Source organism: Triplophysa rosa, linkage group LG11, assembly GCF_024868665.1.
Source record: "Triplophysa rosa linkage group LG11, Trosa_1v2, whole genome shotgun sequence".
Lineage (NCBI taxonomy): Eukaryota > Metazoa > Chordata > Actinopteri > Cypriniformes > Nemacheilidae > Triplophysa > Triplophysa rosa.
Window position 1 is genome coordinate 12,133,486 of NC_079900.1, and position 27,335 is coordinate 12,160,820.

The following is a 27,335-nucleotide window of genomic DNA, read 5'->3' on the forward strand; positions in this document are numbered from 1 at the left end:
AGAGACTGGGAAAAGTTTTAGCACGCAGCTCGATAGAGGTCAAAAAAGTTCACTGACCCGGAAAGAGGCTGTTCATGCATTCCAAACAACCCGCCGGTCCGAGCGACGGGAAATCTCTCTCTCTCTCACTCGCAGCACATCTCTATCAAACCATGCTTTTTCTAAAAATGGATATATATATATATATATATATATATATATATATACAGTATATATATATATGAATTAATTGCAAATAATCGCATTTTAGTCATGACAACTCTCAGGAAACATTTTTGTATGTTAATGCCCATGAAGCGTTGGCTGTAGACTGATTTGACTCACAAAAACATGTTGGCAATTACAAAAACTTCATTAAACATAATAACTTCATAAACATATGAACTTTTAGCACATTGTTTCTTTTTATATCAAATGAATGCATTAATACATTGACATCAACAAACAACCTGTCAAGCCTTTGTGTTTTTTCGTTGCTGTAGACGAAGAGAGGAAACAGAGACACAGAAAGGGATCAGAGCTGAGAGCCGTCTCTCTCTGGACCAGATGACCGTGCCGCAATTTGAATATTCATTAAATTCATTAACCTCTCTTCTTTCTTTTCTTGTCTCTTATTCATATGGCATTTTCATTGCCTTAATTCTATTTAAACACTTTAGAGGAGCACATGCCTACGGGGAAGAACGTGTGTGTTTACACGCACAATCCCAGCCAAAGTTATGGCGAACTTCTTTTTCCCCTCTGAGGGCCAGTTGAGATTTGCCTGCCACACACTCAAACTAAACCTCCCAGCCACTTGACCCCAGCAAACATCTCTGTATGCGGGCATGTGTGCGAGTCTCTCACGGGCACTTGTGTCACCACTGTTTCTGTAATCTAAGCTAATTAGCTTCTCATTACTTCCGACGTCCTTATCTTTCTTCTGTCCAAAGCTTTTCGTCTCTTTTAAACTCTACCGCGTCTATACAGTGAACAAAACCAGAACGAAGCTGTCTACACTGTAAGTATGCCAAGTGACAGCTTTATTGATGATAACGGGGGCTTTGTTTTGTTGCTGCAACACTCACTCCCAACATTGACTGCGACTGCATCCCAATAAATCAAAAGCTCAATTTCTCAAAAACTATTTTGGAAGAACAGTATATGAAATCACATGCCAGGCAAGTTTTACATTCTCCATGATATTACTCCTAGAAAAAATGGCTCAATTAGGCTCAAGCTCCTCTCGCCGTCAGTGTCTCAGTTTGCTATTCCGCAGAGACCAACCGAGGAGCAAAAAACAAACCAAAAACAGTCAAAGGAGGGGTCGTCGCCACAGCGATAAGACAAGATGGACAAACAATAGGAGCTGCTTGCCGTGCTGGGCAGACTGAGGGAGGACAGCTCTGGAGAATGGAGTGAAACTAAAGATAAGACGCTTGCATCTGAAGAGGACAGAGATAGTGTAGTCCAGAGCTGCCATACTGAGAAAGACAGAGGACGAGGAGCGATAACCTCCGTTCCGCCATCCACTCCATGTGCCAGAAAATGGCTACAGCTGTGACCTTCTGCAAGCCTATTGTACTGCTGACCATCCTTTATATTTGACTTAAAAAAGCGGAGGGAACACAGACACACACGCATACGCTCACAATAAAGTATAATTGGAAATATATTCATTACACTGCTGTTTAATGATACTTTAACTCGACTTTTAGTTCTGTTGGTGCCTGAAACTACAGCTAAATTCTCACACACACACACACATAGTCACACAACCACATACAAAAACACACACACTCACGCAGTGGGCCGGAGGTGTGTGTCACATGCAGATGTGGGTAGGAGGGGGATACTGACGGAGAGGACACAGTATTGGTCCCCGAGGCTCTTTGGTGATGGGCGGTGGGAGATAGAGATCTTTGAAAGAGAGACAGAGAGAACGTTTGCCTTTGGACCTGAGCATGTAGATGCCCACCCGCACGCTGCGCAGAAGCCCCCGGCTCCTGTCGCTTTGTATCAATCTACATCCCCTTGATAAAAATAGTGCTTCAAATAGTGGCCCACAGCAACAAGCAACATCATAACCAGCGACCCTGGACCCAGCGTCTGGTAATAGTCTTAAAGCTTCTTTTTTTTACATTTTTCTGTATCCGTCTCTTACTGCGGTTTAAACTGTGCTGCTCTCAAACTATCTGTGAATTTCAGACTCAGCTGAAAAGTTGTGTTTCTATTGTCTAAGCAATATATATAACAAAATTTAAAGGAAACACACAAATATTCATTTCATGCTAAACCAAAATAAGTCCAAATACAGAGGCTATGGTTATTACATTCTTTGGGTGCAAACTGTTTGTATGTTTAGTTAAATCTTAATAATACTGTTAAAAGCCTTACGTGGTTTTTTTCTACGGTTACACCATTAGCAGTTCAGCAGAATAAGCTTTAAATTAGAGACTTGACACAGAATCTCCAGAAAATGTGCAGCAATATATATAAGTACATGTGCAGTAGAGTATATTTTATACATAAATGCATCATACAGTCTTTGCATAGTGCATTAACTATATAGACTTCAGTATAATAACAGGGTGCGTATGTAGCTTCATAGACCCTGTTTTGACATGTATGCTTTACAAATAAAAAGACAAAACAATTCCCCTAAAAAACAAAACAATTTCCCTGTTGAAAAAACAGCATATGCTGGTTTGGTATGTTTCGATGCTGGTTTGTGCTGGTTTAAGATGGTCCTTAACTGTTCAAACCAGCATCAAAACATACCTAACCCAGCATATGCTGTTTTTTCAACAGGGTAGCTGGTTGCAATGTGTCCTAAATCCTTCTAAAAGTATAAAAGCAGACCAGACAACAATATTAGACTGGTTTAAGTGAAGTTTTCAACAGGATTGACATAACAAATAGCAAGTAGAAAACAGCATTCGTATTGTTTGTGTACATTTGGCATGATTTCTCATATTTTTGCTAAATTGCTTTTTTCGTAACCAAAAATATGAATTAAGACACTTAAAAAAAAGCACAGTACCTGAATATGTATATTCAATCCAGTGATATACAGCAGTTTCCGATCATGCTCACCAGCGACGCCAAAATTACTAAAGCATAGTTAGTAGATAGTGCTCTCTGGTGGTGTGATTCGGTTTAAACACGGCTCCAAAATACGACTGAAATCTCCACAATTACTATTATTAAATACTACTGTATATTACTTTTTACTCTATTAATAACCCAAGTTTAAAATATTTGAGATATTTCAAGATGACCGCGCCTTTTCATTACTAGGGCCACAGTTATGGAACGGTCTTCCCCTGTATATTCGGCAGGCCCCGTCTACAGAGGATTTTAAGTCCCAGCTGAAGACACATTTCTTCAGTCTGACCTTTGAAGTAGGGAAAGTCGGATGTGGGAATCTTTTACAAATGTTGTCTAACGTGTATGTTGGGTATATGTGTATTTTACTGGATTTTAAATTTGTGAATCACTTTTGGGCAACAACGTTGCATTTAACTGTGCTATATAAATAAATGACGTTTAAGTTTGAAAGCTTTACCACTCACTGGAATGTTTACAGGAACTACAAGCGAATAACATGCAAAAATGTAATAAAGTTGGGATAAATATCGCAAATTAGCACATGTTCACGTGAAAAGCGAATAAGCATATCATATTCGCACACTGACTCATTTTGCAAATCATTTTCGTTTGAGTAGGAACGTAATGTAGCACATTTCTGTCCGGCGTCCTCCGCGGACACTCCCGCCTTATATTGTCAGGACCTCAGCCAGGCAAGATGGCCGCGCCCGAACAAATCGCTGGAGAGTTTGAAAACTGGTTAAACGATCGGTTGGACTCTCTCGAAGTAGACCGAGAAGTTTATGGCGCATATATACTCGGTGTCCTGCAAGAAGAGGAGAATGATGACGAGAAAAAGGACGCTTTACAAGGCATTCTCTCCGCTTTCTTGGTCAGTACATGCTGAATGTCTATGGATGTCACTCACTTGCGCAACTCAGCTGTCAGGATGTTTACGAGCAGTTATGCTGTTATGAATACTGTTAACTTAATACATTGCTGTTGCGAGCTGGTCAGAACAAATAAACGAATTTTCCATGACTGAAATGTTTTACTAGTTTAAACCCCCTTTGTTTAACCACCCAATACTTAAACTTCATCTAACTTCTGTTGCCCTTACACGGTGTTTTCGAAACACACTCAACATAACAACGTGCAGTGCTTAACTTTGGACTTAGAGCCATTTCGTTGGGACCTTTTTATTGGAGTTTAAATCAAAATTGTCTGTGTAATTGTAAATACAGCGTTTCTGTGTCCGCCTAAATGTAGTCTCTTCTGCGAAAGCATTAGAATTTAATTGGTAATTTGGAGATTATTTTACCGTCACAGGAAGAAGACACGTTAGAGGAGGTTTGCCAGCAGATTTTACAACAGTGGACTGAGTACAGCAGATCTACAATGAGGAGTAATCAGACAGAAGGTAAGTGAGAGGGCTGGATATGGAAAAGGTGAATCAAAGTAACTGCACACAGCAATGTTAAAGGATACGTCGGTTCATTTGTAAATTATTGAATTCCTAAGATATAGCATGATTCAAGAAATGAGTAAGGTCACAAAATGAGATTTTGTATTTCACAGGAAAATTCTTGTGCGTTATTTTTATCTCTCTGCAGATGAGGTTCAGGCCATTGCCAGTTTAATAGAGAAGCAGGCACAGATTGTGGTTAAACAGAAGGAGGTGTCCGAGAAGGCCAAGAAGGGGAAAGAGGCTTTGCTGGCCCAGTATGCTAACATTACTGATGAAGAGGAATATCCTTTTGATGTATATATTTTGCATTGTGTAGGTATTTCTATGACTCTAAAACATAGCATCAATGTATTTTTTCCAGTCACAGTTCTGTGTGGATTCAGTGTGCAACCGTTTCTTTAACATTTGTACTGAAGATGAGGAGGAAGAGCAAACAGCAGTAGGAATACCCAGCGATAAATGTATCCTTTTCACACCATTGCTCTGGTAGCCTATATAATTGTGTAACATCTTAAAGTCACCATGAAACGTAAGTTGCGATTGACTTTATTTCCGTTTCGTGACGCATATCCGAGTGAAACTGCTTCTGAAATTAGAAAAAGTGTAGGGCGGGGCTTTATTTTGCCCTTCCCTTTTTGATTGGTTTGTTGTAAGTTGGGCCTGAAGGCTTAAAATGCCTGGCCATTGGACAGTGAGTATAGTCCTACCTCTTTTTTGTTGCTTACATCATGTGGTGAAGAGTTGTTTTTGAGAGGGGGAGAGATTACAAGTGCAAAATGAATTTAAAAATAATGGTGTGCACTGATTAATCATTTATAAGAATCACTGCAACACTGTGTAAAACACTTTAATTTTCCTGTTTGATTGAAAGTGACTTTAAGAAGTTAATGCACACATTTCTAATAAGCTCGATTATACTATTTAAGTACACGTTAAGTGTCCAGATAATAAAGTTGAATAGATCCATACCTCAGATGATGTGCCCTTTACTGCCAGCCTCAGCCCTGTTCAAAAACACCAACGTAGAAGAAGTTCTGAACCGCCGCAAACACCAGCGTGAACAGGCCAGAGAAGACGCACAGAAGAAGAAAGAGCAAGATAAAATGCAACGTGAGAAAGACAAACTGGCCAAGCAGGATCGAAAGGACAAAGAAAAGAAGCGTACACAGAAGGGAGAGCGCAGGAGATAGAGATGCATGCAGGAAAACTTTTATAGATTATACAACGGCTATACAAAAGTGAGAGGATGGGGGAAACAATGAAACCTCACACAATGAAACCTCAAAAGACGCTGTCCTGACTAACAATGCATTCTCTTTTTGGTCTGATATTATCTATTGAATGATAATGTAGGGCCTGATACATTTTCTAAGCTTTTACAAAACAAACCAGCAACGGGGTGAAGATAGTGTCATGAACCATTTATTTGTTACAGGTGCTGACTGCTGTGCTACTTATTTAGGAGCGAATATCACAAAACATGTAAAGACCATATTTGACTCCAAAATAAAACTGTTTTGCTGAAATACAGACTGTTTAGGACTAAATATGATAAATAATACTCCAAAAAGCTTAAAAAACAATAGCAAAGTATTTTACTTCTGATTTTGGGGTGAAATATGAGCTGGATGTTGAAAATGTCATGAAAATCTAAATTTAATACTTACCAGGTGGTAACCAACATGCTTGTGTCTAAAAACAGTAATTCCTTTCTTCATGCCTTGAAGGAACCTGTTTTTGTATTCTCCACAGGCTGGTAATAAATAACACTTTGGTCATTTTTGATTCACCTTAACTTACCAGTTAAAACCTGAAACCATTGGAAGCCTTCTTGTCCTGTAGCAATATATAGAGGGCTCATAGTCAACCCAAAGATGGAGAAAAAAATCACTTGCTAGTGGGGTGGGCTGAACTATTCTAAACACAAACCACTTTTGGTTGATATTTCTGTCTTTTTTTTTTGTCATTGATGTTTGCAGTGAAGAATAGTGAATTTATGTGATGTTATTTCAGGAAAGAGAGAAGTGTGTGTGATCTTTTAGCTTTTTTGATGCTGTTTCATATTGTGCCAATACCTTAAAGATTGCCCTGTCATGTATTGTGTCAGGCTTCATCATAGGCAAACAAATATCTTCAGTCTCTAGTTTCTTTTAACTATTAAAAGCATAAGATTTCAGCCCTCTTTTTATTAAATAAGTTTTGTATGCTAAAATGTCCCAAAATTGGTATAGTAAATTAAGTGTGAACGAACATTTGTGTTCACTTTTGACTAATGTGACCATTTAACTTCCTCTTTAACTCATAGGGCCATTTCCCAGACAGGGATTAAGACTAGTCTCAGACTAAAATAAATGTTAGAGCTGCCTAAACCGAAAATACCTTAAAGGAAAACAAATTCTTAAAATACGTCAGTGCCATTGTTTTGTCTCAAAATGTTTTTGTAAGGCATGTTTGTAAAAACCACTTAAACGTCCTAATTGAACTAATGTTAAATCAAATGATTTCCTATACTAGGGGTCAAATTTGAGTTAACGTCAAATATTTTATAGTATAGTTACAGTACAATAAAAGTATGCAAATATATCAAATTAATTCAATGGCTAGTATAAAATGTTTTGGTTAAATAAACTAAAAATATTCAGATTCAGCATAATGTTGTAGCTATAAATCATTCATTGTAATAATGAATGATAATGATTTTTTGTTTCACATATCCAGAAACAAATGTACAGTATAATGCAATGTAAGTCACTTTGGATAAAAGCATCTGCCAAAATGCGTAAATGTAATGTAAATGTATAATGGTTTCAGTTTAATAGTCATCGTGCATCAATTCACGTTGTATTTTGAATACATTTTTAATGAAATAAACTAGTTTGATGTACCAGTTTGAGTTTTGGGACTGTTACGTTCATTTAATAGGTTGACCAACAAATGCATGAGCAATGAGACAAAAGTATGAGTACACATGAATAATGACAGTCAGTAACATTGATAGGTAACATTCCCTTTATTTCAATCCATAAATCATGTTGTTCTGGGCTTTTTAATGGGGTATATATGCTCAGTAAATCCTCAATGAGTTAAATCACACACAGATTGATGAAATCTTGGGCTGGAAAAGATTTGACATCAACAAATTGTTAATAAATAAAATCAAGTTCAGATTTTAAGGAAATTTAGACGAGTTGCTATTATCATTGTTTATCTAGCGAGATCACTAAAAACGAGTGCTCAAAAGAAAATCATGCTCCAATAAATATGTAAAATAACAGGACAACATGAACACTTTCTATTGGGTAAATATGGTCTAAGCTTTTGTGGATGTTTGTACCAGTGGACCTAAAATTAGCAGAGGATGTTGGTTACTTTGAAGGAGATACTAATTAAACTGTTCAAAAACCTCTAACACAAATACTTGTTTCTGTTCAAAGCAAAATACATACCTAAAATTGTTTTTTTAAGTAATAACCATTTATATAATTTCGGGGTCAATTAGGCAACAAAACCACTGTATCCTCCAAAGTCACAGATGATACACTTGCTGCAAAATCATTATCACCATAAGACAGTTAAAATGTCCCTCTTTTCTGATTTCATCCCTCTCTTATCTTTTGCTGTCACTCTTTAGCCACTCCCACTCATCTTTTTTACATGTTACTCTATCAAAACATTCTTTACTGGGAGTTTTTATAGAGCCCATGGACATACAGTAACTCCATAATGATGTTATTGCCATAATTCTATGCACTATCTTTTGGAGAATTTGATTGTGATTAGTGATTTCCACAGAAGAAAAAGAATAAAGATTAAAGAACTGAGAATTCTATTGGCTGCCCACAACTGAGCCTAATATATCACAATGGTAGAACTTGTGCCTTTTTTGACAGACTAAAAGATATTATTCTGTGACAAACCAAAAACACTCGCATACAAACCGTGATCACAGGGAAATTTGTGCTCTCTCCAAGCTGCTCTGTTCAGGACTGTCTTGCCCAACAGGGGAGCGGGAACCTTTCTCTTGTTTCTCTTCTTGGTAACGGCTCATCTTGGGCAAAGTCATTTGCAAAGCACACCAGAGAGCAGTGCGGGCCTTTCTGGTGCTGCCGCACAGGTCCTTCACTGCAGATGCCAACAGAAGTATCTCTATGTGGAAGAAAAAGAAAAGCATAAAAAACTTTTTTTTAAAGACCACAGCTGAAGGACAGTTTGAAGAGACCTTCAAAATGAAAAAAATAATACAATTCATTAATTCATTCTACTTAAAAAAATATGATCACCGTTGAATTGTATGGTCTTCTTATTAGACATTATAATAGAACACACTTCTGTGATCCTCTCCTGAACTCATTTTCTCTCACGTTGAAATCAAATTCAAGGCGAGTGGAACTTTTAAGGACTGTGGCATCACAATCATTTCTACATGATGTGTATTTTTTCTGTTCTTTTACTGTATGATTTACTAACCCCTTTCTTCTTTAAAGAAGGCCGCTGGCTGCCTCTGTCTGCTGCTAGCATTGATGAATTCATCTTTGCGGCGTGCCTGCGTGGTGTAGATGAACTCAAGATGCCTGTCCAGTGCTGAGCTGATATTGGCATGAAGTGGAAAACTACGCAACTGTTCCATCTTCCCTAGCAAAGCAGCCACCTACAAAAAATGCCATGTAATAAACTAGAGTATTTCTATCATCCATACGAACTGTATGTAAACATCACTTGATTTTATACTGTAATATCAAAACTGCATGTGTCATGGCTCTGTTTCCTTCAGTCGTGTTTTTCTTGGTCCTGTAGCAGAGCCATGGCAAAGCCTTGGGTTATATGTGAGACAGCCATGAGATGTTTGTTTTTTGACATCTCATGTGTTTTCTCATGTCTTGTCATCAGCCCCGCCCCTCTCGTTTCTTGTATTGCTTTCCTCTCATGTCTAATGTCCCACACCTGCCCCGTGTAATTATCCCTCGTTTGTCTTCCCTTTATATACCCTCATGTTTCATTGTCCTGTGCTGGTGTATTATGTTGTGTATGGTGTCGTCAAGTGCCGGTGTATTATGTTGTGTATGGTGTTGTCAAGTGCCGGTGTATTATGTTGTGTATGGTGTCGTCAAGTGCCTTTCGTCTGCCATGTGCGCTGTGTTCCTGTTGTCTGTGAAATCCCCCACCCAATAGTAAGTGTTCAGTCTAGTTTTTGTCTTAGTGTTTATTTTTTTTAGTTTAGTATCAGTTAGCTTGCGTCCTGTTGTTTGTATTATTATTTTGTTTGCCTGTCATATAAATATTCTTAGTTCAGTTTTCCCCATCGTGGGTGTTTTGCTTTGTCCTTTTTTGTCTGTCAAATAAAGTGTTTTTGTTAACCCCGTCTTTGCCTGCCTGCATTTGGGTTCTCGCCACGTATGCTGTGACAGAATGTTATGGGAAAAGCAGCTTAAATAGTACCTTTGCATGTTCTCGCAGCTGGTCTACAATGAGTCTGTCCACTCTTGTGGGATTTGGAGGCATTTTGGGTAACGCACTACTGGTCACGACAGATACACGTTTTCCCGGATAACTCTTAATAAGAACAGCTTCTGCCTGTCAGAATTGGAAAAAAAACACACCAGTTACTAATCGATGTGAAACAAGAACCTGTTGGCTTGCAAACAACATAGTCATTTGGTATAAGACCGAAGGAAGTTCAGAACCTAAAATTGATTAAAGAGAATCTAATTTCCATATCCAAGAACAAAACCTAATAATATAACATAATGTTTCATAAACAGTACACTTACTTTCTTTCTTTCTTTTTCCAGCATCCTCCACTGCTCATAACATTCCTCCAGATAATAGTGTAGCTGACTGTTGGGGCTTCCGAGTTCTTTGCCAAGTTTAGGTAAACTCATAGCAAACAGAAACCCAGGAAAAGACCCATCCCCCGACACTTGGCTCGGCACACTAACTTCTTGCATGTAGGGTCTGAGGGGTGAAATCTCTCCATCTGCAAGATGTTCATTCATGTCAGCGTGGGGCACAGGGCCGTAGGGCAGAGGAGGTTGCGAGTGCATCGGGTAGAAGGCATTTTTTCTAGGATCACCCATCTGATACAGGAAAGGGAAAAGTTGTGATGGTGTGGGTTTGGCTGCGTTTGAACCAGCTCTAATATGTCCAACCTGTCCTGTGTACACATTGCCCACCCCCTGAAATGGATTCTGGAGTCCTGGTTTCTTGTCAGCTTCTTTACGAAAACCAGCCGGAAGTTTGGACTTCATTCCAAATTGCTGTGTAAAACGGCCATCAACCATGGAGCCTGCCGACGACTTTTTCTCTAGGAGATCATAGTCTGAAATGTCCATATTTCCTACTCCATTTCTTAAACCGTCCAGACCGCCTTGGTTTATCGTGCACTGTAGATTCTCTCCACTCCCATGACTGAAATTATTTGGGACTCTTGCTGTGGACTGGAACAGCTGCTGAGAAGGAAGTAATGGAACAACCCCAGACAGAGACATCAGCTTTGCTAACCCCTGTGATTCAAGGTTATTGCTGGTTTTACTTGGGATCCTGGTTTGGCTTTGATAGTGATTTGACAGAGCATGCTGGAACTGATTTACACTAGTTTGTGCTGTACCACTTCCTATCTGGTTGGCTTCTTTGTTTGGGTTCAGGGTCGGCAAAAAAACTTTAGGTGGCTGTTGTCCGAACCCCAAAAATTCATTTGTAGGAAAATAACTCTGTGAAAACATCTTTTTGCCTCCTACATCAGCTCTCATTTGGTCCACGTGGCTGCGGGTTATCTCTCTCTTAAAATCTGGCATCTGAGTAATATAGTCTGATATGCTTTGGTATGGACGACTTGTCTGTTCTGCTATGATTTCCTCATGATTCCTCTGGACCAGAAGCCCGTTCTGGCCTGAATCTCTGAAGTCACCATCCTGCTCTGTTAAAAGAAAGGCCTGTTTACCGATATCCTGCACAGAGAAGGATTCATCTTTTCTCAGTTTTTCTTTGCTCACAGCTGAAAAGGCATGGGGGGACCTGAAAAAGGAGCCATCCATTCTGTCTGGAGGGTGGCAGGAGTTGTTGACTGCACTTATGTAGTCAGACAGGCAGTTAGTGCTGCTGTAGTATCCTTCATCCTTCTCAGGTGTTATATACTCAGGTTTCGTAATGTAAGAGCTTAATGCTGAGGGTGCGGTTAGGCCTGGGGGATGAGGAAGATTTTGAGATGGGGAAAAATAGGCATCAGCCTCACCATTACAGGAGGAGAAATGGTAGGGTGTGGAAGAATAAAAACCATTGATATTCTGAGGTTCTGCCCACTCATGAGGTTCTCTGCCGATTGGTTTAGGATAAATCTGGTTTGACGGGAAGCCAGAGCTGGATGTCATCTGCACCTCATCATTATTGAAGTACTGCAAACTGTCCTCTCTCAATAATTTAGGAGACCACACGCCTTTCAGACTAGATGCCCTGCTAAAAATACAAATTGGTATGAATATGAATATGAATATGTATATTATACATATATATATATTTTATCTTAGTATTGTGTTGTTTAAACATGAATATGAACTTGTTTTATTTGCAGTACTCAAGATCTGCAAACATTGAATGTTTTCTCTGTGTTTGTGCCCATTCAATTTTTTGCAAATAAAAATTTGGGGAAAATCTTGTCACTAGTACAGTGATCATTTTGAGTAGTCTCTTAATTTAATATTACATTTTTCCTATAAATATTTATAAATAATCTAAGCCTTTAAAACTCAAAACCTTTGATCATCAAAATCACATACAGTATTAAAACATTTTGTCCTGTCCGTTTTCCTCATCCTCATCCACACTACAACATTCTATCCACTTTCGGGTGCGTTTTCGAAAAGCTGAGTTTTCGTTGACAAAAACACCGTCAGTGTAGACAAAAGGCTAAACATTTTTAATTTCAAATGAAAATGTATTAGTGTGTATAGGGTCAAGAGAATCATACTTCTCGGAAAAGTATGAGTATGGGTCCATCGAATCTGGTTCATCCAAGATGTTTGACACCAATCCATAAAGATCAGCTTCACTTCCACAGTTACTGGCATCTATAGGCAGTCTATGAAAGACAACAACATTTTAGTAATTTATAACAAAAACCCTTTGTCTCTTAACAATAATGCGCAAAATACTGAACTTATGTAATGCACAATACGATTAATAAGTATACTAATAACAAATAACCTGTTATTAAGCGTGCTTCGAGGACAATCCATTGATTTACAGTTGTCTTCCAGAGCTGGCCAAACTGTATCAGGTAGTGGTGAATAGTCTTTCAGCAGAGAGTCTGACAATGAGTTGAAAGGTGGAGACAGGCCTCTGCCATCTTTAAAACTTTTCTGCAATCAAAGAAAAACACAATGAGCTGAGACAAAAGAAACAACAGTTTAGTTTGATATACAGAGGCAGACTAAAACAGTTAACTGCATGTTAATTTGTTTAACGTTATTTAACGTAATTAATATTTAAACTGGTAACAGCCGCTCTCTATGGTAATGCCATTAATTGGAAAAGATATTAAATTACCAAATACATTTACATAAAAGATGCATATGTCATTTAATAGCAGATACAAAATTTATTTTAACTTTAGAAGATATTCAAAATCATATTGTATATTTCAATATAGAGATTGTTACATGACATCAGTTACATTTACAATACATTATAACTACCCACCTAAATTACACTCTCACGAGTGGTTAATCAATAGAGTGAATGGATTACTGTAATACTTATAGGGAATAATGGCATAACTTCTAAGCCATAATGAAAATCATTTTTCACCTGTAACTTGTATTGGGGAAAGTATGAGTCTGGCCCTGAATTTTGAAATTGAACAAAGTTATTTCTTCCTCCACTTGTAACGTTACCCCCATTGACTTGACGTTTCCTTGCATAATTAACCTTAAACAGAGAAAGGAAATCAGACACAACTAACGTTAGATTATTCATATCTACCTATTTTTAATGCCACGACAACTCTGTATTAGCATATTCATTGTTAAGATACGTTAATCAAAGCTTCCAGCTTCAAATATTACTGATAAATGTGACAATTTGTAACTTTTTAAACCATTAAACTAAACCAGCCCTCACCAAACATTATGGAAAAGTCTAACGTTAGCACAATAATCACATGTAAACGTATTTTTCATAAAGCATAACGTACAGCTGTAACGTTAAAGGCCATATACGGAATAAAGAACTAACTTAAACTAAAATTTTGCATTTTGGGCACTAAAAATACCTCGCATTTATTCATAAATATGTTTGCCAAGTGTCTTTACTGTACGTTAACATTAACGTTGTTACATCAAATCCAGTCAAATGAGGCCTAGTGATTTTATAGCGCTTGTTAAGTCGATAACTTATCTGGTAAATTATTTGATGGTGCCCTTTTTATTTTACTGTAAATGCTTATAGTATAACGTTGCGTCTACGGACCACCTGAGCACTTTGAAAATTATAGCTTCGAACGGTAACCAATAAACTTTTATAAATTATTTTGTAAGCTGACAAAATGTTAACCTGAATTTTTTCCCTCAGAATTGTCTTACCTCCATCGATACTAAATGTTGCTGGCAGCGGCCAATTGCTTCTCTCTTTTAATAACTTGTAATGTAATTTATGAATATAAGTGTCCACGATTGCTCAAATCAATCATACAGCTGATTTATTGCGAAAATAATTAAAGACGTAACCCCATGAACAGGCCAAACTTCTTCACAGGAATCTGTTAGAGGAGCTCTAGCACTGTTAGTGCCCGTTCACCATACTACCCGCGAAGCAAAGCGTCTCGAGAGTACAGCTGTTCGCTATATTTCTATTGGCTAAATTGGTTTTAATTAGCCAATCAAAACCTATCATATGGTCGCCTGCAGAGTTCGTGCCTGCTTAGCAACGCGTACTAACTTTCTTAATACACGGAGAACATAAAAATAAATGTATTTTAATTTGATTATGAGTGTTAAATTTTCATTTATTGTTATAATCTTCACGTTGAAATAACTGATCTATTAGATGAGGGAAAAATAATAGGTGGGTTGACGAAACAGCCACAAGATGTCACTGCTCTCATACTTTTAAAGATGATGATAGATAGATAGATAGATAGATAGATAGATAGATAGATAGATAGATAGATAGATAGATAGATAGATAGATAGATAGATAGATAGATAGATAGATAGATAGATAGATAGATAGATAGATAGATAGATAGATAGATAGATAGATAGATAGATTTTCTATATTGATGTTACAACTTTTTTAGTGCTTTACAGTTTTAGATAACTGAAGGCATATAGTGTGGATATGGGGTGATTCTATTTGTCAGAGCTCAGAGGACATTGTGATTTAAGACAAAAAGAGTCTCTAATCCACATTCGCATGATTTTCTTCCCAAACTGATAAAGTACACAGTTCTAGAAAATTAATGGCATATGGTGTTGTTATGTTGTTGGGACTCGGTGATTCTATTGGTCAGAAGACCTTGCGATTGAGGTGGGAATCTGTTTCAAGACCCCCAAAATCCCTCCTTTCTCACACTCCCTTCAAAGTTCGTAAAAGGCAGCCCAGGGGGAACTTGAAACAGTCTGACGGACAAAGGGGGAAAAGTCATGGAGCCACTTCTGCGCGCAACAGATATTCGTCGCAAAGTTTACTTTAGCTCGTGCGCTTATCGAGTCTTTTTATTTTAGATCAGCCAAAACTATGCCACCACAAGCATAGTTCGTGTAGCGAATTTGTGCAAAGTGAAAGTTAAGCGGCAGTTGCTCACGGAACTTTCAGTTACAATGAAGACGAATAGACGTTTCTGTCTGTTTTTGGCACTGACGTTGCCGTGCTGTTTATTGGCCTCTGGACAATATCACGGAGATAATGGAATAGCTGTCCCTGACCATGGATTCTGTCAGCCCATAACGATCCCGTTGTGCACGGACATCGCTTACAACCAAACAATAATGCCCAACTTGGTTGGACACTACAATCAAGAGGATGCTGGTTTGGAAGTGCATCAGTTTTACCCGTTGGTAAAGGTACAGTGCTCTCCTGAACTTAAATTCTTCCTGTGCTCCATGTACGCACCGGTGTGCACGGTATTAGAGAAAGCTATTCCTCCATGTCGCTCTATCTGCGAGAGGGCAAAGCACGGCTGCGAGGCCCTTATGAACAAGTTCGGCTTTCAGTGGCCGGAGCGGCTGAGATGTGAACATTTTCCCGTGCTGGGAGACGGACACATATGCGTGGGCCAGAACGACTCAACGGCCACGGTGTCGCCCGTTCATATGCCTATCCCGGGAACACCCGGAGTTCATCTGTACTCGACGCCGGACAAACCGTTCCGCTGTCCGTCAATGCTGAAAGTCCCGTCCTACCTCAGCTATAAGTTTTTGGGTGAGCTGGACTGTGGTGCTCCGTGCGAGTCCTCCAAAACGCACGGTGCTTATATGTTCTTCACTGACCAGGAGATTGAATTTGCCCGTATTTGGATTCTCATTTGGTCCTCCCTCTGTTGTGCATCCACATTTTTTACTGTAACCACATACCTAGTGGACATGCAACGCTTTAAATACCCCGAGCGTCCTATTATCTTCCTGTCTGGTTGCTATACCATGGTCTCCATTGCATATATCACTGGCTACTTTCTCGGAGATAAAGTCGCGTGTAATGACCGCTTTCTTCCCGATGGCTATAAAACCATTGTCCAAGGTACGAAAAAGGAAGGATGCACCATTCTTTTCATGATGCTGTATTTCTTTAGCATGGCTTCTTCAATCTGGTGGGTCATCCTGTCTCTCACATGGTTCCTGGCTGCTGGTATGAAATGGGGTCATGAAGCCATTGAGGCCAATTCCCAGTACTTTCATCTGGCCGCTTGGGCCGTTCCAGCCGTAAAGACCATTAGTATACTGGCCATGGGACAGATCGATGGAGATGTGCTAAGTGGGGTCTGTTTTGTGGGCCTAAATAATCTGGATCCACTGAGGGGCTTCGTACTAGCCCCCCTCTTCATCTACCTGTTCATCGGCACATCCTTCTTGCTCGCTGGCTTTGTGTCGCTCTTCCGCATTCGCACCATTATGAAGCACGACGGCACCAAGACGGAAAAACTGGAGCGGCTGATGGTTCGCATTGGTGTCTTCTCAGTTCTCTACACCGTCCCCGCCACCATCGTCATCGCTTGCTTTTTTTACGAGCAGGCCTTTAGAGAGCACTGGGAGAGGAGCTGGATCACTACAAACTGTAAGAGCCTGGCCATTCCCTGCCCAATGCAGCCCGCTCCCCACATGACCCCTGACTTCACGGTTTTTATGATCAAGTACCTCATGACACTTATTGTAGGGATCACTTCGGGATTCTGGATTTGGTCTGGTAAGACGCTGCACTCTTGGAGGAAGTTTTACACACGTTTGACCAGCGGCGGGCAAGGGGAGACCACTGTTTGAAAAAGTCAATTTTTATGTGAAAAAACGGATTTAGTTTTAGAAATACAAGCTGAAATAAAGTGCCTTCAGTTAAGTATTTTCAAGGCAATTATACTTGTCTTTGTTCCTCAAGTACTGTTCTTCAGATGTCAGACTGTTGGAGCAGTTTGGGTTCTTGGACTCTCAACTGGAAAGAGAAGTGGAACATAAACCACTTTGGTTTCTCCAAACAAACACGGCCAGTTTGATACCAAGTGCAGAAATGTGTTCCTCCCCCATTCTGCTGCCCCTCAGATTTTTTCTCATAAGCTGCTGGCCATAAAAACTCTACTTGGAAAGTGAGATACCAGCTGGGAATTCAACAAACAGCAGTGCATAGAGCTGTGGGGGGATAAAAGCTTGAAAGAGGATGACATGTCATGTAATACAGCAGGCGGTTAAATGTAATTAAAACATTGTATATAGTTTTTGTAAAAATCTTTATTTGAACAGGATTATATATTAGTATTTAAGCAAAACATTTTTTGTGGTTCACTTATTTAGCATTTATACCCCACTGTCTCTGTCTTTATCTTGCTCTTTCTCTGTCATTTTTTAATCTTATATCAGATAGCATACTCATGTTTGTCCCTCTGTTTCAAATTAAAGGTGCTGTTCATAATACTCCTTTTGTCTGCCATGTATCTCACCATGTTTAGTACTCCAGTAAAAGAGAAACTCTTCCTATGCTGTTTTGCCGATTTAAGTTCATATAAGTGACTGAGGAGTAATAGTGTTTTTCAAATATGTAATCCATCTGTATGTAATTGACCGTTTGGAACCACCGTCTTAAATACAGTCGAGAGTTTGGAATGGTTGGGTGTGTGAGTCAGAGAGAGAGAGAGCGCCAATTAAACACCGTATTTTGTTTGATTGTGGTGTGAAGCAGACAGTCGTTGCAGAGCAAATGGTTCTCGCATGGTCCTCCAAGCTGAGGCATGTGGAAAAAAATGAAAAGCACATGATTAAATGATTCTGTGTCTACGTCTGCCTGCATTACGCTCAGAGATACATTCTAGACCTTTGCTTGTCTACATGAATCTGGAGGGGAACAATGGAATGAGACTAAAAACTATAACATTTACAGCTAATGATTGGGGTTTTGTTCATAAGAATGTTACTGTGAATGCCATATACAGATATGCATTAGATATGCAACTGAAAAGGTAAGGTTGGTACAGAGTTGTCCCAAAGTTAGGTCTGTTATGGATTAATACTGAACTCCTGCAGGTTTTTTACTCCACCAACTTTCCATGTCTCCCTTAACTTTTTTTGGTTCTCCTTGGTTTGGCTTGTATGTTTATGAGCTCGGGTTTCTAATCTAATGCATGCCCTTGGGCAGCCAATTTCATGCTCAGCCCTGCAATGTGTGCCTTCTTCCTTTACACTCATTCACTCGTACCCCTGAACACATTCATTATCTTAGATTTAACATACACCACTGTGTGTGTATGTGTGCGTGCATACGTGTACAAATGTATGTGTCATTTAAATGTTTACATTAGCTTCATAGACAAAACATGATTGTGCTATCATATTAAATTTCATTCAAAACTCAAATTTTTGAAATGAAATATGGGCAAATAAATGGGGAATAAAGCAGCCAATATGAGCCCAGAATTGCAGGAACTTTCAATAGTTTAAAAAGCATTCCAGTGTGAAACCTCAAGAAGCTGGTTGAAAAAAAAAAGTTTTTTTCAATGTGGTTAGAGAGGCATATAAATGTACACATGCTGCATATCCACCATTTTATGAGTGCATGTTGATGTAATTCTGGTACATATTGAAGATAAGTGATAGTTCACCCAAAAAAAGTTCTGTCAGCATTTACTCACGCTCTTGTCATTTCAAACCATTATAACCGAACAGCACTGGCCCCGGCCAGTTAACAACATTCTTCAAAATATCTTCTTTGGTGTTCTGCGGAAGAAAGAAAGTCATACAGGTTTGAAAGGACAAGATGGTTAATGACAGAATTTTTAATTTTGGGTGAACTATCATTTTAATTTGGTTTTCTTTCTGCAATATGGCCCCTCTGGTCTACATAAACAGAGAAAACATTCTTATACAATAATAATAATAATCAATGTATTCAGGAAAATACATTGCTGACAATGAGAAGAAATGTTGTGAGAAGTGCTTTAATTTTACTTGCGGTTAACATTAAATAAACTTTCAAACCCCACTTTTTAAATACACATAACAAAAACATATGATAGAATACACAGTATGGCCCAGACTGAAATTTGTGTGTAGGTGTGTGTTCATGATTGTTACAGTAAAATGAAATGCACCGTTCCCTCTTAAAATAATCTCCTTAAACATTCAGACAAATGCAGACACGTGAAGTACACACACTCTCATTGTTGGAATCCCCCTGAAAGATACAGTGCAGTAATTCAGCACCCTCTAGAGAAAATGATGTCATGGCAGAGATGAAGCAGAGAAGAAATGAGATCCACCCTAAATCTCAATAAATATTCCTCAGACACTTAATCCCCGTCTCTCGATCCACACCAGTCGAGGGGAGTAATGTTAAAAGAAAAACACCTCTGTGAGCAAAAACATGGAATCGTGCTGGGAACTCACCTCAATTCCTACTTTCAACCTACTCTAAACCAAGCAAAACCCACATTTTTTTGACTTCTCAAAGGATCTCAAAGATAGTGGTTATACTGTTGACAGCTCAACGGAACTTTTAGATAAGAAGGTATTTATGTCTCCAGAGATACTTCTGCAGAGTCTGTCATCACTTTTATTCTTCTTGTGGTGCATGACTTGATCCCTCAGGGGAGTCTTGAGAGATGTAGGTTAGATAGAGCAGATGTCCCGGATTTGTTACTGGTAAAATCAATGTCTTTTATAACAGAAAAGATTAGATGTAAATGATAATACTGTGGACACAGACAGGTTATCTGTTTAGGTGTGAACAGAAAATAATGTAAAGATAAACCATTATTATTATTGGGCGTTCCTTGTTACTTTTGCAATACACAACACCCTGTTTTCCTTAGATGAAAGTAGGGAATGCAGTGAGCCAGTGGCCAAGTATAGAGATGAGACTGCACTCTATGAATTCGGCTGGCGGCAGCTGACAGCGTGTGCGTGCGTGGGAGATAGCTGACCTGTCTAGAGGTTGCTTTTAAACAAGTTGATGGCAATCTCTGTTTGGCTTTTCTACTGAAAAAGTGGAGGAAGGAAACATTTACTAAACAATAGAGCAAAAATGGTGGGTTTTGTGAGAAGTAAAAACAGTCGAGATGATTATGTGGAAAATTAAGCAATGCAGTTCCCACATTGTCATCTAAAAAGTTTTTCTTGCTGTATTTCTTGCATTTCGTTCCAAACAAACAAGCACCAAGAAAAAAAGGCACATTGTAGTAAATTGAGATTTTGAACAACAAAACAGTTGGTCTGTTAACCCCAAAAAATGAATAAGCATCCAATTTTCACTAAACAAGTCTCACCAGCAATATTAACCTTATCTCTTATCCTTTATCTAACTTGCTGTTGAATACTTGAACAGAAATGTCAGTTGACAAAAATGATTAATGCATTCCATATTTTCTTATGAAATATTATTTACCGTAAATAACCAGGGGCTGGATTCATGAAACTGTTCTTATAAGATTGAAACCGACAAAATATAAGATTGTTCTTAAGATAAATTAAAAGAAGTTCGTAAGAATGTTGCTTCTTAAGTTCTCAAATCTTTTCTTAAGATCATCTTATCATAAGAATAAAATGACATATGCTTTGTAAATCAATCTTGAGAAAATAATTAAGAACTGTCTTAAGAAGTTTTTTCGGGAATACGAGACATTCCTAACTTTTTTCTGAAATCTGAATTTAAGAATGAATATGACATTTAAGAAGAATTTTCTTCTTAAGAATGTTTTGTGAATCCGGCTGTTTGTGAACTGTGAATTTTATGATTCCTTATCACGAAGGTTTCACCAGCATATAGATGAACTAAAAACTTAAAAGACATTGTTTCTAAAGCCACAGAACTCCACATTTATTATTAATTCAGTCTTTTCTAGTGAAATCTCTTTGCCGTGACAATGCTCTTCCAGCATCTGTCTTGGTTTAGTTTTTACTGCTTTAAGAGAAGTGAAGGCATGCTGAGAGGATTGGCTCCCCGCTCTTGGCATGCATGCATTAAAAATGTTGATGGTTTTCCAGTGTAGAAGTTTTAACTTTAGTGTCAATACGACCTCTCTCTTCCCAGACTTTCGCAGCCTCTGTCAAAGAACCATGCGGATCAAAGCATTTTCTCAGTGCTTATTGTGTATTTCACTCTAACGGGTTGTTGCCGTTTTAGAATGAAGATGTTTTTAAACTTGCTATGATGTCAGTGAGCAGACATAGCAAATAGGTAAACTAGACAAAACTGACATTTATCAACTTAATGGAAAAAGGTAGCCGGGTTTAAATCTTCTGATCTGTGCCTGTTTTCACTTTTTTATGTACAGTATGTGGAATTAAAAAGATTTTATCTCCTCCCCTGGGACATGAATGGACAAGCTAAATGGGCAGAGGAATGTAAACCATCAGATCACATAGCGATTAAAACACTCTCACAAGCACACATACACTCATGCATGTATACACGGTCCACTTGCTTGACCGCCACCAAACGAGCATTACCAGCTTTAACCAGCATGGAAATTCATGTGTGATTTTGTTATTTTAGCAGGAGAGTCAGAAGGCATGAAGCTTTGGCACCGGTGGTGAAAGTACAGTATTGTGTCTCAACCACCGACTGGCAGACCAGACGACACACCCTCTATCTGTGTCTGTTTCCATTGGCCTCTTTTATTAAATGCAAACAGGAAGTGGGTTGTGTTGCCGCTCCCACCTTCCCCTGCGACAATTACTTCCTGTGTTTAATTGTTGTGGCCTGTCTGACAGAGTGTAAAATGCTTTTATCAATGATCAACATCTTTGTGTGTTTTTGTGCATGCCTGTGCTTGCATAAATGTGTGTTTATCGTTGTCTTGAAGCAAGCTTATGTCTGTGGGTTGATTTGGCAATGGGAAATCTTCATGTCTTGAAGTTTGTGTGTGTGTGTGTGTATGTAATGTGCGTGCGTGCGTGTGTGTGGCAACAACAGATTTTGCTACCAGCTGCCGTTCAGAAAAGTGACGACAGCTGTGTTATGACTGTGTGCTTGTGTGTGATGGCTATTTACAGAGCAGGACACCCAGCGAGGATGATGATGGCCTTCTGTGCACGCAAGCACGTCTGTGAGCTGAAGACAAGCGACTGACAACAGGCTGAGATGGACCGAAACAGAGATTTGGGGGAGATGGGCAGATTATGGTGGACGATTCAGTGCTGGGTACCAACTGTGCAGAAACAACCGTTGGTTGAACAAACTTTTGACATTCTGATTTTAAATTCAAAATGATGTAATTTAGGTTTGTTATTATTGCATCCTATCTCAGTTTCATTTAGTTATGGAACACACATTTAGTAAAAATATTAATTTTAGCATTGTCAGTGTTTTTTTTATTCTGGGAATTATAAGACAACCTCTGTAAACTGTATGAATCTAAAATCTGTTTGCTGATCTATGCAGAAGAACCATGCAAAGATATATAATCAACTAGCTAATATGACTGCCATACTGGCTATTAAAACAATAATACAACTTAAATAAACAATATAAAAGCATTACTAATGAGTTAAATTTTTATATTTTAGTTTTCTTGTCCTTAGCACAGGATGCTGGTATGCTGGTCTTCTTAAAGAGATAATAAACAATTCTGTCATCATTTATTCACCCTGAAGGTATTCCAAAGTTTTGTTAAACACAACAGAATGTATTTTGAAGAATGTAGGAAACCAATCAGTTCTGGGGCACCATTGACTACCATAGTAGTTTTTCTTCCTACTATGTTAATCAATAGTGCCCCAGAACTGTTTGGTTACAAAACATTCTTCCAAATATCTTTCTTTGTGTTCAGTACAAAAAGAAAATATATATCTTTGGAACAACTTCGGGTTGAGTTAATGGTGACCAAATTTTTTTGTAGACAAACGATTCCTGTAACTTAACCAGCAAGATTTTGTTTGTTATCCAACTTCACCAGAAAGACAAATTCATGCTATCAAACGCTAATCTTTTTAACAGGGATATTTGATCTTTTCATACTAAGCCTACGCATACAAATGCAGTGTGACCAGATAGTTTTTTCTACCTTTTGTGTGAGTTGTTGTAGTTTCACTTTCTTGCGCAAACAGTTTAAAGCCAGAAGGAGGTTTGGTATTAAATGTCTGGGTGTATCTGGATCAAGAGGTTGCAGATCTCTCGTGAGAGTCTCTCAGTCATAGATATGCTCTTAGTGACATGACTGCAGTGCATTCTGGATGCTCACCCTCAGGCCTCCTATAGACTGGCACGGGCTGGCCTGGAGTGGAGGCTCAGCCTTTAGGGTGGAGCTGTAATATGAGTCTTCAGTCTTCGGGTTTGCAGTGAAGTAACAGTGAGTAATGAGTAACAATTTTGGCTCCCGACAGGCGAGTCGCTGAGCGTAAGGGCTTTAATAGAGGCCTTTAAAATGGCTCATCTTTAGGAATTTACAATGCAACTCCCACCCACACTCTCTAAGAGGAGAGGAGGAGAGACAAGGTGGCTAGCGTACAGTCATACTGTCCCGACAGAGAGCACTGCTGAAGGCAAAATAAAGGCAGTGAGAGTAAACGTGCTGATATCAGTGAGTGATTGAGTGAGTGCATGTGAGTTTAACCCAGAGAAGGAAAGAGTGAGTGTGAGGGAGAGAGAGATTTCGTGTGTGTGTGTGTGTGCGTGCGTGCGTGTGTGTGTGTGTGTGTGTGTGTGTGTGTGTGGGTGTGTGCGTGCGTGCGTGCGTGCGTGCATGTGTGTTTGTGTCTAAAGTTGATGGGCTGTACATTTGCTCAAATTTTTCTCTTCCAGTGTGTAATCACTTCCATCTGGGACCTGCCCAGAGAGGGGCCACAGATTGGAGGTAAGAGCTTTTTACAAAACACACACACCCACACTGCCTTACAGTTTGAATCCCCGCTCAACTCTCAGATCTCTGAAATGCTACAGTCATTTCTGTAATGCAGCTCTACGGGCAAAACCTAAACTGAAAGACAAGGTACAAGCAGAAGATAAAGTTAGAAAGAATATTTGATGTAACAGGAAACAGTAAAGCCTGAGGAGTAGGCAGCACACATGTAAAACAATATGCACTACTCTTCTTACTTTACTTACAGAGATGACGCAGACATAGTGCCATCTGCTGGCCACTAACGTTATTTGTCTGTATCTCACACAGTCTATTTAAAGGAGTCAGTAAGTCGCCAGCGGCGCCAAACCTATCATTATATCTTACTTAGGAAGTTCACATTCACATCTGCTCCACTTAGTTATTATTACTATTTGGTTAAGATAGGTTTTTAAACGATCTTTACTGGAAAATGTTATTCAAGGGGCATGCGTGTCAGTATAACATGCAGTGTTTGCATGAGAAACTAAGCGTAGGTTTAGAGGTGTCTACATCCTCAAACTGACACACATACAAGTACTCATTCAGTAACTTAAGATTTTGTGTGTCGACCATTGTTCAGTTTGACGATAAACAAAGTGCTCACGAAGGTTTCTGGCAACTGTGTGTTAAATTTCATAGCAATGTTTGTTTGTTTGGCAAGAGAAACACGCACGTCTTTATGGGTCGGCTTTAATGGTGAACGAGTGTGCTCTGAGCTTGTCCTATAGGCTCTCTCAAGCTCCAAGCTTAAAATAATCTATTGTGTATTGCAATATATTTCTTTTATATTAAAGACAAGGATGCAGTGCCAAAATATATATTTCTTATTTTATTACAAATCTATTTTAATGGTTTTTTAAATGGAGGATTTGAACTGCTATAATAAGGAAAAGGCAGCCAATGATCGAGACTACTGGAAATTCTTCAGTACGGTTTAAAAAGCATACCAGGGAACGCTTTCAAGAAATTGGTTGACAAATTCCCATGCATTTACATTACATTTATGCATTTGACAGACGATTTTATCCAAAGCAACTCACATTGCATTATACTACACATTTTGTTTCTAATTATAACATACAATTGTGTCATTTTGTAGATTTGATTAATTTATATGTATACTACCTTTTGAAAGTGACCTTGATCGGTCACAAGTTCAATGCTTTGTAAACAGTGAAGTTTATCTTTGTTTTTCCTCATTCTTCCCACTAGAGAGCGCAAACGTATCCGTTTTTTACATTTAGGCAAAAAATGCAACATTCACAGTTTTTATAACATAAAAACGTTTTTGTGAATAGCATTAAGCTGATGTTTAATATCTTTTTTACACATGCACGCTTGGTCACAAAACATGTTAACAATCAGTTTATTTTAGTCCAATAAATTGTATTACATTGACTCCAGGGTTTATTTTTGCTTATATTACTATATTAGAAGACTGTTTCAATATGTTTATTAGTTTATTTTCTTTTGAAGTACAAGTCATTTGTTGTAATTTCAAGGCCCTTTAAGTGTACTACTTCAACTTTTTCAGCTGGAAGCCTGAAGGGACATCAAGCACCATGTGTAGGCTAATTCAGAAGCCGAATGTTTATTTGTGGGAACTAGCTGCTTTGTTTTTGTTTTTTTGTTTCCAGTCATTCATAAAGTGTTTCCCAGGACCTTCCTGTCTACATTCCACTCATAACTACACTAACAGATCTTGTGATAATGAGGTTGACTGTACACTACAATTACATACTGTAGTTAGTGAAACATCCCCAAAAACAAAGCTGTGCAATGACTTCTTGCTAATGAGAAGCACATTTCACTCATTTTTCAGTTATTTGAAGTTTGCTTGTTTCTCTTACAAACACAGTAAAGCTGATGTTGTGCATTATTGACTATGTTATCGTGTTCGAGGTATTTAGTGTGATGTTTGGGTTTCTCATAGCACTGGCATGTCCAAAGCAAACACCTACTCATCACACCACACGCACACACATAAAGTTGAGAACATTAGTTTTGATTAGCTTATTTGTCAAGTTTGTCTGTGTAGTTTTGTTTTTATTGCACATTTTGCAAAATGTTTGTTTAAAAGCTCCTTCTGCGTAAACAAAAATTGACAGTTTAGTCCTATATCAGTGTTTTAGCCAAGTAAGCAATAGATTACTGAAACAAATTCCAAGTGTGTTTTATTCATTAGCTGTCCTATAAATGTGATGTTCAAATAACCAAAATACAAATACAGTGCATCTTTAAAGGTACTACAAACTGTGAAAACATGTTAAATGAGCGGCATTCCCCTTATAATGGTGACAGAATCGAACAGAGTCTCTCTTGAGAGCACATGGCATAGAAACAACACAACCAAAGTTCAACTGATAACATGAGAGCTATCACAGAGAAGCGAAAATACATGACCTTTGATTTAGTTTGTAATCTGTTACTTTAATGTCTTTATTTTGCTCTAAAACTACACACACTAATTACTGTATAACCTATTCTCTCTCTCTCTTTCCCACTGTCACAGCAGAACTCTGTTTCAAAGATATTAGGTGAAATGTTGTGATTGTTGTGGGTGGTGTCTTTGGAGGCGTTGTGACAATCCCAGTAGTAGGACAGAACCTAAGGAACAAGGTGGCCAGAGTTTAACTGACGTTAGTAAAAAAACAGCAAGGGGTGGAGTCAGAACAGCACAAACTAGAGAGATGCAGAGAAAACAGAACAAGAGAAGACGTGTCTAAGAAGAGACTGTGTGACACAGGAAAAAGGGAGCTGTGTGATAAGAATATTGGGAAATGAGTTGCATATTATGAAATTCTAGCAGGGATAAAGTCAGCAGTGACAGGAGAAATGAGCATTACTGACGGGAATACACGTTATGTGTCCACTTTCAGGATGCAACTGTCGGGCCCCCATTCAAAGGGGGCCGGTAGACAAGGACCCCAACCTGCAGCTGTGAGGAATTGTGAAGAAACATCTAGTGCAGGCAAGTCTCTTTGTGCATAGACATGTGTGACTCTCAATGTTTGCATATTTGTGCGTGTATGTGTGGGTTTGGACAAGTTTGTTGGATGCTTATCTTGATGCAGGCATATTGTGGACAAGATGATCTTTGCTTGGGATTAAATGTCAGATTTTTCGAGCAAATTATTGTTTTCACATTTGAATTGCAATCTTAAAGTGAGAGGGTAGGTTATATGTTCAGGAACAAGAACAGATTTAGAATGGATTTGTTGTTTACTAGGCTCCATGCTGATTTCTTGTAAGGAAATGTGTTTATTCAATCCCATCCTGCTGCGCTGTATGGTC

The 27,335-nt window shown here is 38.7% G+C and overlaps 3 protein-coding genes across 3 annotated transcripts; 2 read left to right on the top strand and 1 right to left on the bottom strand.

Annotated features, from left to right (window-relative positions):
• The first annotated feature begins 3,771 nt into the window (after positions 1 to 3,771).
• Positions 3,772 to 7,874, top strand: ccdc43 (coiled-coil domain containing 43). The gene is made up of 5 exons (XM_057345942.1): positions 3,772 to 3,961; positions 4,399 to 4,489; positions 4,683 to 4,818; positions 4,949 to 4,998; positions 5,540 to 7,874. Exons 1-5 carry the CDS (start codon positions 3,788 to 3,790, stop codon positions 5,725 to 5,727), a joined length of 639 nt encoding a protein of 212 aa, XP_057201925.1. The 5' UTR covers positions 3,772 to 3,787; the 3' UTR covers positions 5,728 to 7,874.
• Positions 7,875 to 8,480: 606 nt separating this feature from the next.
• Positions 8,481 to 14,115, bottom strand: moto (minamoto). Its single transcript, XM_057345485.1, has 8 exons — positions 14,110 to 14,115; positions 13,337 to 13,456; positions 12,734 to 12,888; positions 12,498 to 12,590; positions 10,306 to 11,986; positions 9,974 to 10,108; positions 9,005 to 9,185; positions 8,481 to 8,683 (listed from the first exon to the last, which is right to left on the bottom strand). The coding sequence occupies exons 1-8, from the start codon at positions 14,113 to 14,115 to the stop codon at positions 8,481 to 8,483; spliced, it is 2,574 nt and encodes an 857-aa protein (XP_057201468.1).
• Positions 14,116 to 15,122: 1,007 nt separating this feature from the next.
• fzd2 (frizzled class receptor 2) lies at positions 15,123 to 18,155 on the top strand. Its single transcript, XM_057345832.1, has one exon. It carries the CDS (start codon positions 15,349 to 15,351, stop codon positions 16,999 to 17,001), a length of 1,653 nt encoding a protein of 550 aa, XP_057201815.1. The 5' UTR covers positions 15,123 to 15,348; the 3' UTR covers positions 17,002 to 18,155.
• The last annotated feature ends 9,180 nt before the right edge of the window (positions 18,156 to 27,335 follow it).

What these genes read in the sequence shown, in the direction of transcription:
- ccdc43 (XM_057345942.1), top strand. Translation starts at nt 3,788, where the DNA reads ATGGCCGCGCCCGAACAAATCGCTGGAGAGTTTGAAAACTGGTTAAAC. An exon ending in GAGGAGTAATCAGACAGAAG is followed by an intron (nt 4,490 to 4,682) that starts GTAAGTGAGAGG and finishes ATCTCTCTGCAG; the next exon opens with ATGAGGTTCAGGCCATTGCC. An exon ending in AGGAATACCCAGCGATAAAT is followed by an intron (nt 4,999 to 5,539) that starts GTATCCTTTTCA and finishes TGCCAGCCTCAG; the next exon opens with CCCTGTTCAAAAACACCAAC.
- moto (XM_057345485.1), bottom strand. An exon ending in TACTCATACTTTTCCGAGAA is followed by an intron (nt 11,987 to 12,497) that starts GTATGATTCTCT and finishes TTGTATTTTTAG; the next exon opens with CAGGGCATCTAGTCTGAAAG. An exon ending in AGCTGCGAGAACATGCAAAG is followed by an intron (nt 9,186 to 9,973) that starts GTACTATTTAAG and finishes CATTTTTTGTAG; the next exon opens with GTGGCTGCTTTGCTAGGGAA.
- fzd2 (XM_057345832.1), top strand. Translation starts at nt 15,349, where the DNA reads ATGAAGACGAATAGACGTTTCTGTCTGTTTTTGGCACTGACGTTGCCG.